The sequence below is a fragment of the Dendrobates tinctorius genome, unplaced genomic scaffold, assembly GCF_039654945.1.
Source record: "Dendrobates tinctorius isolate UK_male_01 unplaced genomic scaffold, ASM3965494v1 ptg000098l, whole genome shotgun sequence".
NCBI classification, from domain to species: Eukaryota; Metazoa; Chordata; class Amphibia; order Anura; family Dendrobatidae; genus Dendrobates; species Dendrobates tinctorius.
Window position 1 is genome coordinate 30778860 of NW_027361766.1, and position 12213 is coordinate 30791072.

The 12213-nt window shown below is 42.5% G+C and overlaps 1 protein-coding gene across 3 annotated transcripts in view; it reads right to left on the reverse strand.

The window, feature by feature from the left end:
- The window catches only part of PLXNA2 (plexin A2), a 389564-nt gene that overhangs the window by 21269 nt on the left and 356082 nt on the right, over positions 1 to 12213 (reverse strand). For all 3 annotated transcript variants that reach the window (XM_073587292.1, XM_073587293.1, XM_073587295.1), the window contains exons 23-26: positions 6033 to 6099; positions 1467 to 1613; positions 938 to 1097; positions 535 to 638 (exon numbers count right to left, since the gene is read on the reverse strand). In XM_073587292.1, the coding sequence (XP_073443393.1) occupies positions 535 to 638; positions 938 to 1097; positions 1467 to 1613; positions 6033 to 6099 (478 nt within the window). The remainder of the gene's footprint in view (positions 1 to 534; positions 639 to 937; positions 1098 to 1466; positions 1614 to 6032; positions 6100 to 12213) is intronic.

Here is a 12213-nt window from a genome sequence, read left to right on the forward strand (position 1 = left end):
CTTCAGGCTATGGAGGCCGTGAAGTGGCTAAAAAGAAGAGACCTGATCATTCTTCAGGCATTTTCCAGAAGACGCCCATATATTATATAGATCTATAAAAAGAAGAGATGCTAGCAGCACAGCCGACGCGAAAACGATTAAAAAGACGCATCCGGAAAAACATACTGTAGAGGGAAGATACATCTTTTATTTGCCATAAATTAGGATATGTAACTTTATTGCTAACACTTCAATTACAGGCAATTTATTTGGCAGCACGGTATGGATAATTAACGGTTTAATAGATCCCTATAAAAGAGCAAGACACCACTGCTGGATTCTTTTTTCTCTCATTGACAAAAGTCAAAAGTTCCTTCTTGACAGCACTCCTGACCTGGTCATTCTTAACATCAATGATCTCAAACTGGGTTTTGCCAACCATGCCGGAACTACAACTCCCAGCATATTCTAACTAACTGCTTTGATGGCAGCTTGATAACCACAGATCTACTACTCCGGATCACACAAATCAGAATTCACGTGTAGCTAACGTACCTGGTAGTGCATGAGTGTGTTCAGTCTCTTCCAGTCTCCTTCTATCTTGGTGGTGATGTCTTCATCTTGTAGGACCACCCTTGCTATGCGTCCTTGTCTCCATTCTGTTTAGGGGGTCACACAAAAGACAATTTATATATGATTGATAGCCTGACTACTCTGCATGTTGCCTGAGCTCTTAACTCAATGCAAAAACTGATGTGTGAAACCAACAAAGCACTGATCTGAAAGGAAAATCTTACAATTTCTGATGGATTCAGAAATGAGCCTGACATTTATTCCAATTGTTTATCGCATTCGATCTGAATTGTAGCACATAGAAGAGAATGTGGTCATCGTGCTGTCTGTGCTCTACGGTGCGATTCCAATCTAATTACTGCCGCTATGTAACTGTGGAGCATACCCAAGTCCATGTCCACAGCTCTCGGCCGCTGAGAATACGGCACGTTCTTGTATACCGCGTCCAAGATCTTCTCCTTCACCTGAGTGATAGTGTCACAGTTTAAGGCCTTTACCGGTATCTCGGGGCTATTTTCATTGTCGGGGTTCACGCAGTTCAGGATCTGCATGAAAACAATGAGTGAAATGGTTAAATTAAGTGGAAATCTCATTAGACCAAGCCGATGCTGCTGACACCTGGGTGACCTGTCTAGTTAACCCTGCAATCACCTGCTATAAGAGAGCATTTATTGAGTATATTCACATGTGCCAGATTTGTTGAAGAGGTTTGTGCGATCTTAGTTCATGCACCAGCTACAGAAAGAACCCCAAATACAGAATGGGTTTTATAGCTGCTGTCATTTCTACATCAGCCACATATGAATGTATCAGTGTAGAATGAATGTTATTTTGTGACATCTCCCACAGAGGGCAGCAGCGCACCGCTTTATGAAACTTAGCTGCTCCCTCTTGTGGACATTTGCAATAATTACCAGTGTTTTGTACTCAATCTGCTGACGAATGAGCTTATCTTCACTCAATGAATAGCGGGCTTCTCCAGTGATTGAATCTATAGGTCCTTTTTCCATCTGCTGCTTAATGGCACAGTGTAACATAAAAAGGGGCTCCCCTGCACATTCCTAAAAAAAAAGAAAAGAAGCATTCATATTCCACCAATGATTTAAATATCAGTTAAAATCATTAAAAAAAACTTTACAACTGAATGTTTATTCACTCTTTCCTAGTCTTGTTGTTAAAAAAATCGTTTAAGAGAAGCATGAAGTCACAGTCACATGAGGCCTCATTTAGACATCCATTTTCCATGTACATGTTCTATCTATATTTATCAAAGCAGGTACACGTATGGTCTCTGGAGCTGTTCACGTTACATTTTCTTGCAAACTTGTTTGCAGAAAAAAAAAGGAGCCATATCAGTTTTATCCCCCCGAGTTACAAATCATAATCACCCACACAAGTCTATTGGCCGCTAAAAGATCGCTGGCAGCGAGCACTGCCATTACTGTGCAACCCGTGTGCTGTGTATTCTTGTAATGTATCGGAGAAGCTGATGACGCTCGGATTTGAAAAACTGATAAAATTCAGACTGTTTTCTCATACCAGAAGAATCACAGCCATCTCAGTGAGGTCTTACGCTATAATTTTCTCATTCTACAACTACACATTACATACAGCCATGGCTAACAGTGTTGGCAACCTTGAAATTGTGCCAGAAAATTAAGTATTTCCCCCAGAAAATTATTGCAATTACACAGGTTTTGTTATACACATGTTTATTTCTTTTGTGTGTATTGGAACAACACAGAGAAAAAGGGCAAATTGGACATAATTACACACAAAACCCCCAAAATGGGCTTGGACAAAATTGATGCCACCTTTTCAACATTGTGGGTAAGCAACTTTGTGAGACTCGTTCAAACTCACCTGTGGCAAGTAACAGGTATGGGCAATATGAAAATTACACCTGAAACCAGATAAAAAGGGAAGAAGTTGACTCAATCTTTGCATTGTGTCTGTGTACCACACTAAGCATGGAGAAGGGAAAGAGAAGACAACTGTCTGAAGACTTGAGAACCAAAATTGTTGAAAAATATCAACAATCTCAAGGTTACAAGTCTATCTTCAGAGATGGTGATGTTCCTTTGTCCACAGTATGCAACATAATCATGAAGTTTACAACCCGTGGCAATGTTGCTAATCTGCCCGGATGCGGAGGGCCGAGAATAATTGATGAAAGGTTGCAACGCAGGATAGTCCGAATGGTGGATAATCAGCCCCAATCAAGTTCCAAAGAAATTCAAGCTGTCCTGCAAACTTAGGGTGCATCAGTGTCAGCTCAAACTATCTGTCAACATTTCTATGAAATGAAACGCTATGGCAGGGGACCAATGAGGACCCCTGCTGACACAGAGACCAAAATGTACGTTACTCAAAATCCTTCTGGGAAAGTATCTAGTGAACAAATGAGACCAAGATAGAACTGTTTAGAAAAGTAAACCATTTTTAGAGAATGAGGCTTGCAAAGAAAAGAACACAGTATCTACAGTCAAATATGGAGGAGGTTCAAATATGTTTTGGTGTTATTTTGCTGCCTCTGGCGCTGGATGCCTTGACTGTGTGTAACGCATCATGAAATCCGAAGATTACCAAAGTATTTTGGGTCACAAAGTAGTGCCCAGTATCAGAAAGCTGGGTTTGTGACCTAGGTCATGGGTCTTTCAATAGACAATGACCCCAAACATACTTCAAGAAGCACCCAGAAATGGATGGAAACAAAGCGCTGGAGAGTTCTGAAGTGGCCAGCAATGAGTCCGGATCTAAATCCATTGAACACCTGTGGAGAGATTTTAAAGGGAATCTGTCACCCTTTTTTTTGCCTATCAGCTGCCGGCATTGACATCAGGGGCTTATCTGCAGCATTCTGTACAGCAAACTGCTCCTGATCTTTCATATTTGAAGGGCGTCTTCTCCCAACAACAATTTTAAAGGGAATTTGTCACTCTGCCGGCATTGACATCAGGAGCTTATCTACAGCATGCTGTAATGCTGTAGATAAGCCCCTGATGTAACCTGAAAGATAAGAAAAACACGTTATCATACGATGCCGTCCTCTTCTTCCCTTCCTGTAGTGGCTCCGGCACTGCTCTGCCTTGTTGAGGGCAGAGTAGAATACTGCAGTGCGCAGGCGCCAGACCTCTCTCGACGCCTGCGCACTTCAGGACTCTGCTCTACCCTCAACAGGGCAGAGCAATGCGCCTGCGCCGGAGCCACTACAGGAAGGGAAAAATAGGATGGCATCGTATGAAGATGGGAGGAGCCGGACCGCGACACCCATCAGACAGGACCGCCCCCTCCGGTGAGTATAATCTAACGTGTTTTTCTTCTCTTTCAGGTTACATTGGAGGCTTATCTACAGCATTGCAGAATGCTGTAGATAAGCTCCTGATGTCAATGCCGGCAGCTGATAGGCAAAAAAAAGGGTGACAGATTCCCTTCAAAATTGTTGTGGGGAGAAGACGCCCTTCAAATATTAAAGATCAGGATCAGTTTGCAAAGGAAGAATGCTCCAAAATTTTTGTATAGAGGTTTAAGAAGCTTGTTGATGGGTATAGTATAGTGATTGCAGTTACTTATTCCAAATATTACCGTAAGCCGACGGTGCCAACAATTTTGTCTGGCCCATTTTGCGGATATTGTGTTATATTACGTCCAATTTGCCTTTTTTCTCTGTTTTTGAGTTGTTCCAATACACACAATGGAAATAGACATGGGTATAACAAAACATGTGTAATTGCAATAATTTACTGGGCGAAATACTTCAATTTCTGAAACAATTTCAAGGTTGCCAAGACGTTCTGCCATTACAGTATATGTGACATGTATGACTAAGGCCCTGTTCATATCAGATTTTGAGTTAAAGCCTAATGTATACACTACAGACGTGCCCAAAACTACAGTATGTCATTTCTATGCTTCAGTCTACATGGTCTTTACAATCAGAAATGTAGAAGACTTTAACATTAAATGTATTTTTTTTGTACTACCAAAAATAAGTTAAAAACATATATGGCATATGTTTAATGTATCCAGATGAAAACAATTACTGTAAGGGAAAAAAAATAAATGTCATGCATTCATGTTTTTGGTGGGCAGAGAATCATAGTTGACAATGCTATTCTGTCCTCCAAAAAAACCCAAACATGCTGACTTACAACTCATTCACACGTCAGATTTTCATGTACGAGTGCGATCCGTTTTTTTTTTTACTTATGACATGTCTGTGATTTTCTACAGACCAAATGGTAGGTGTAAAATCACGTCCGAAACTGATCCAAGTGTCAGATCAAACTCATAAATGAAAGTCATCCTTGTGTTGCCAGTTTTTCACTGACTGATAGGAGAAAGAGGAGAAACTTTTTTTTACCCCATCAGTGAAAAAAATTATGAAACTCTGACCAATCTGATGAATATCAAAGATTTAACTCTCTCCGTTTTTCCCGTACCTCAAAATTCATTCAGAAGTCAGGTTTTATTTTTTACATACAAGAAAAATGGACTGAGTTTCGTCAGTGATTTTCACTGATGAGAAAAAAAAAAGTTTCTCCACTTTCTCCTGTCAGTCAGTGAAAAATGGACTGTGCAGAGACAAGTTTTTGCAATTCTGTCAGAGGAAAAAATGTGACATGTGAAGAGCGCCATAAACTGTCATAGGTACAAGTGCCATCTGTGAAAAAAATGGATAGCACTTGTACAAGAAAAACTTACAACTACATGAGGCCTTAAAGAGTTTGTCCACTACTTGGACAACTCCTTCTCATACCCCACTCTTAGCCCCGATAAAATAAAAAATAACAAAGCCTATACTCACCTCCTGTTCCCACGGTGTCGCCACTCGCTCTCTCAGTGGTTCTCATGCGGTTGTTATGACATGTGACCCCGATTCCCAATCAGTGCTGGTGTCACTGTCCCCACCTTCTGTCGAATTGAACATGAAGAGGAAGTTATAGATCAGCCGCAGCCCGGACTTCCTCTTCATGTTCAATTTGTCCGAAGGTGGGGGCAGTGACGTCTGCACTGATTGGGTGCCAGGGTCACATGTCATAACAACCGCATGAGAACCACTGAGAGAGCAAGTGACGACACCGTGGGAACAGTGCCATCATGGGAGGTGTGTATATGCTTTATTATTTTATCAGGGCCAAGCGTGGGGTATGAGAAGGGGTTGTCCTAGTAGTGGACAACCCCATTAAAGAGCTGGAACATAGTCATATATATACTGTACACTTTGGACCAATAATGTCAGCAGATTTGCCAAAAAATATTTTAATACCGATTTTGATACTGAAGGGCCGAATGCTTGCCAGAAAGCATAAACGCAATGTGAAAAATGATGTCATGTATGATGTCACATACTGCATTTGTGAGCAATCCATATAACTGTATCTGTACGCAAGATGTACATTTCTAGCATGGGGAGTAATTCGGTCATTGAATAAATGCTAGGTGGGATGTGAGGCCAGGAGACACTTTCATTGTTTTACCTTAAGGAATTTGTGCAGGAGGAAAGCAAACCAGTTAGTCAGCATCTTCTCTGCCACCGACTCAGTCCTGAAGGAAGAAGAATGCAGGATTACAAGGTGCCCTCACCGCAAACACACATCCAGCATTGTCATCAACCATGTCCCTACTTGCCATATCTATTGTTTCTAGCATCTCTGAAAGCATATGATTACATGAAGGCAAAACTGCTGAAATCTTAAAAGGATTATCATTAATAAGTGACACGATTTTGTAATAATTTTTGGGTGAGACTATTTTGGCAGAATGTTTAGTAATGTGTGTACATGTAAAAGCTGGAGAGGAGAGTAGCAATCTTGTTTTCCAGCTAACAGCCTCTTTATCACTGGAGGGTGGTGGGTACCTGACAGATTGACAGCTTTATTGTACTGCTGAGCTAAGATAAGCAGATATCACACTGACAATAGCAAAAGAGCATTGTAGACAGTATATGTAAAGTCATAACATGAATGCTGCATAATACCAGAGACTACGCATCTACTACTACACAGTAAAGAAATAAGAGCAAAATATCTAAGAACCCCCAACATGTCATTAGCCATTATTACAATGCCTGTATCTCAGTTTCAAACAGGAAAAATGACATCACAGTCAACCCTCCAAGGGCTGCTGATGGCTGCAACAGTCCTCCACAGCATGTAACAACCACTTGGTCAAATACGATCAGGTATCTACCACCATGCTGTTCAGGGTGCATGCTGAGTGGGCATGCTTATAAAGTAATTAGTTTTCCACTAAAAAGATGATCTTCAATTTGTTCTGACGTGCTTGACATTGGATGAGCAAGATCTTGAGAGTGTTTGCGGCATGTACTCATATACTGCTACGTCTGCATTCACACTGTCTCCGAGATGGTATGTTGGGGTTTTTGTGTTGCAATGATAGCAGTGATGTTTAGGGTAAAGCTGGGAATCACTACAGATACAATTTAGGGTATCACCTTCTGGGTTATCAATCAAGTCTTGATAGAAGTCATATAGTTATACTCTAACAACCCTCTTGATTGGCTACGAGCGAAAAGTTTATCTAACTGAAATGGTGATTTAAAAAAAGCCCAATCTGACAGGGAATCTGTCAGCAGGTATTTGTTATTTAATCTAAGAGTATCATTATGTAGGGCAGAGAGCCTGATTCCAGTTAAGCATCACTGACAGGGCTGCTTCTAGCTTCAATACAATCAGTATTTTATCAGCTGGAAATTATCACTAGAGGACTAGTTGTCTCGTGTAATGTAGTCCTCCTGTATAACCCCACCCCCGCCGGCACTGATTGGCAGCGTTCTCCCTATATGAATTGTACTCAGAAAACTGCCAATCAGTGATGTGGGCGGGGTTATACAGAGCTCAGCATTCAGAGAGCTGGCAGATCTGCGGAAGATAAAACTGTGATTTTATCAAAACTGTAGCAAACAGTCCAGTAAGTGATACATCCCTGGAATCAGGGTCTCTACCCCCACATCATGCTACTATCAGATTATATAACAAAAACCTGGTGACAGATTCCCTTTAAGTCACTTGTCAGGCAGTTTAGAAGACTGTGATCAGATTACTTACATCCAAGGAAGTGTGATCGTGAAAGAGATTTACATTTCCACTGTCAATAAACTACCATGTCTGAGATTTTGTTGTAGCCTAACATCATGCATCTCCCCTTCCATGCTGATCGCCATTCTGTGTAAATGAATGGAACTGGTTGAGGCTCCCCCCAGTGCTGGGAAGGGGGCTTACAATGCATACAATAAGTGGGCTTTGTCCTTCTTCTCATGTTGTTAATCCTGTGCAAGCCGTTCACACTTCATGTTAAGCTTCACAAAAGGAAGAACAAATCTGCCTTTCAAAAAGCGGCTGTAATTTTTTTTTCCCGAGCTGCGTGATTTTCAAAACCCCAGAGATTATTCCAACAAATTCTCTGCTTTTTTATATTCTTCCCGACACAGCGGCCGTAATTATTACATTTCTCTTCTCGTCTTAAGGAAAAATCGCGCGCCCCACAGAGCGTTCAGCCACTGAAAAGGGAGGAGAGGTGCGGGATTTATTACTGTGGTCTACGCAATTTAACTCTTTCAACTGTAAATGGCTACAGGTGATCGCACTGATAATAGGGACGTGCACTACATGCAGGAGTGAAAGTGAAATATCTCATATATAAAACACAAACTCCGGGAAAAAATATGTTTGTGTACTGGGTGAGGGAAAACTAGACGTGCGGGGGAATGAAAGTTTAATGTTGAAATGTAAGTGAATAACTCATGAAGAGCTCTGGAGGGCAGCTTTGGACTCAAAAATAGTAGCTCAGTATGAGAAAGGCGACTCTGTTCCTGTTCAACAACACAGGTTCATATTTTACAACGCGTTTTGGAGCAGCCGAAAAAAAGGACAAGGGAGAAGAAGCACAATGTTGCAATTTATCCCCTGCTAGTGATCCAGTTCATGCACCATCGTGATCGGACCTAATGGTTCATGTGTCTGAATACTGCACACAATTTAGAGCGAACCTGTCCACCCTAATTATAGCGAATAATGACATTGTATCAGACCATAACAAATGTTTCCTAGGAAGTGGCATTTGGTTTTTCGTCACTTGCTTTGCCTTTCTAACCCTGCGCTGCTTATTCCCCCTGATCACGCACACCATCGTCAGCAGACCTCCACCCCCGTCTTCCCCCAATCCTCTACGGACCTCACCCCACCACCTTAGTCAAGAAAACTGTCTGCCTCCGTATCCCGTCACCAAACAAATTTCATTTTGAAACAACCAAGCATGTAATTAAATTGCTGGAATACGACTCTGGATTTTTATTCTCTCTCTTTCTCCCTTCACTGTGTATTCTCCCTCAGGCCACGGCTGATCTTTCCTGCTCCGCATTAATATTTACCGCTTCCCAAAAATAATGGATGTGTCCTTGCCGCGAGGCCTCAGGGGGGCGGCACTGTTTGAGCCTGTGTATTGATGTAGTGTGGTCACAACAGGGTTAATCTATCTCCTTATTCCCCTCCAGCACTGAAAACGTCAATGGCTCTTATTAATGACAGAGAGGATGGGAATGATTTGCTTAGGATTGGGGCTTCTCGACAGTAGCGTAACACAAGCCTGGGGGATCCTGTCGCTGCAAACACTGACTCCCCTCAATTTATGTCAGTAGTGGGTCCGGGCGACAGGTCAGCCACTGTCCTCTAGAGACACATCCACGCATTGATAAACGCTTTCATATGCCCCACTGCAGAATTTCTGCAAGATAAGTGTCTACGTTATTCATTGCATGCTGCTGGTTCTGAAGGGGTTACTCAAGGGCGGAACGAATGACAAGGGTTAATATTTCACATTCAGGCGTATTTTTAGCCTCCTCAGTAAGAGTGATGAACTAATATTACGAGCTGGCAGTGGAAGCACAGACACCCCCTCCTTTCTCCTCGCTCCCACAATCCCCAGGGGAAATTAACAAGGATTCCATTATTGTGTCTTGTGGGACAGTTTCTGTGTTAGCGGACACGCGAGGCTCTACGGCAATTTCCTGTGCACAGAGCCACACTTGTTGTGTTTGGAAGTGAAACCTGTACCTAAGGGCAAACCTTTACACCACTGCGGGGCAAAGGTTGGCCCAATTAAAGGTGGCCACCATGTACGAGAACATTAACCGAAGCCTGTGGACCATAAGCCAAGCCAAATGGAATGTTCTCAGAGACACAAACTGTGCTTCTCCGGGAGCTGCTGCTCAACATCCCTCATTGGGACGGTATACATACAGTGTACATAGCAGTAATGCAGTTTACATTTCACTATATATTAGTCCATATAGGCCCTGATTCTTCAAAGCAATTTAGGTAGCGTAACTTTTTTGAAAAGTTTCAAAATTTGTGCGCAAAAATTGTGCAAGTTTTGGCATTTTCACTCCAGTTTCTCCCAATTCTGCCAAAATGGGGCTAGCTGGCTGAAACGAGGCTGGGACGCTACAGCTCATCTCACTCATGCCAGAAATCTTATTCCAGTGAGAACTTGAGTAAGATTTGTGGAGCAGCGCACAGCAAGGTGCACCCCACTTGTCAGACGCTCCTGATTCATTAAGAGGCCTGCGTTACTTGTCAGACGCTCCTGATTTATTAAGCGTTCGTTACTCGTCAGACGCTCCTGATTCATTAAGAGGCAAGCGTTACTCGTCAGATGGTCGTGGTTCACTAAGACACGTGTCACACGCTCGATGATTTATTAAGACGAGCACGTGACTCGTCAGAGGCTCCTGGTCATCTGAACAGCCCGATAGAATTACATTGGTCAGTGTGCTGTCCAATTTTTTACTCAGACAGCATACATCTGTTTTATGTTTGTCTGAATAAGCCCTACACTGTGTTTAATTAGCATAGGATCCTACCTGCACTGTAACGGTGTGGGATGACAACAACGATTGGACCAAAATCGGATCACAATGCACATGGCCAGCAAGTCTCCTGACCTAAGCGAGACAGCTTCATATAGCCGGCCACTCTGTGCATTGCGATCTGATCTCGGTCCAATGTATACAGTTCTCTGAATGCCCCCTAAATGTGGAAGCCTTTAGCCCAGTACAATATACAAAGAATGGTTGCACTCTATCATGCTAAGGCATGTCAATGTGGAATATATGTAATTAGAATTGCAATACCGCTTTAGAATTATAGAAAAAATATATGAGACTCTTAGCATAAAATTTGGCCAGGTGGTGATTTTAATTATAGCAGGTCCCTACTTACCCATTAATGCAGGCATTGCTGACAGAGGTGTCCACATTCACCCAGGAATTCAGACATCAGCCTAACGGGCCTGTAACACTAAGAGATATCGCTAGCAATATTGCTATAACTTGTGACGTTATAGCGATATTGCTAGCGATATCGCTGTGTGTGATACTTACCTACGACCGGCTCCCCTGCTGATTATTGCTGATCGCGCGAGAACGTCCTGGACTGTTTCTCGTCGTCAGCTTCCTGCGGCGCTTCCTGTGGAGAGACGAGCGACGCGTGGACCCGGGCGGGAGGACGTCAGGATCGCCTCGTCTGTCAGGTAAGTAGCAACCCCCGACCCCAGCGATGTCGCTGGTGAGATCTGACTGTGTGGCAGCTCACTAGCGACCACTTAGCGATGCACCAGCGATCCTGACCGTGTCATATCGCTGGTCAGGATCGCCGGTGCATCGCTAAGTGTGACAGTACCTTTAGAGAGGTATTCACACAGTGTAGGTAAACATCAGATTTGAGGCCGCCTTGACGTTGGCTGGTGGGCAGATAATATTTGGCCAAATTTTATGCTAAGAGTCTCATATATTTTTTTCTATAATTCTAAAGCTGTATTGCAATTCTAATTACATATATTGCACATTGACATGCCTTAGCATGATAGAGTGCAACCATTCTTTGTATATTGTACATGGGGGTAGCTCCTATTGGTATGCACCTATTCACATTAGTTTAGATGTGACAGTCAGTTTTTTTGTCTCTTTAGCCCAGTACAGGCATATCTGATAGAAACAGTTAGGGTTCCTCCAGAAATACCTCAACTTGTCATTTCCGGTGGGCATAGACAAAGTGGCCAATTTGCGACCTAAGTACCTTCATTCTATAAGTATACAATTTCACATATTCAATGTTTGCGTCTTTGTATATGTATATATACTGCACTGCATACAAAGTATCAGGTACCACATTTAAATAAATGCACAGGAAATATGGAGACTACCTGCTCTAGTACATCTGAATACACCCATATCTACAGATGTGGGGTTAATCCAAGGATTACTGTATCATTGGCACTTACAAGTCTTAGCTGTACTCCACATGTTATCCCAACATAGAAGAGAAAAAAGTGCTTCACTTTTGACCACACAACCTTCGTTGTCCTCCAAAGCATTGGTCCTTCCCCCCCGACACAATGGCATTCCTAGCGGTAATTTTGCATTGCAAACTGTTCTGCTGCAGGGGGTGTTACGACAGCCTTTCCACTTTATCTCCCCATAAGCCGTTTTGTGGAGCCTTCATCTCCCATCGGGGAATTAACTGCAATATATGGCCAAATCGCTACATCCTAGGGGCTAATAAGAATGCTGGGCTATTTTAACAGGGAAGCCCTTGTATAATAAATATATAGTAAGACGATACCTTCATTTCTCATTTGCCA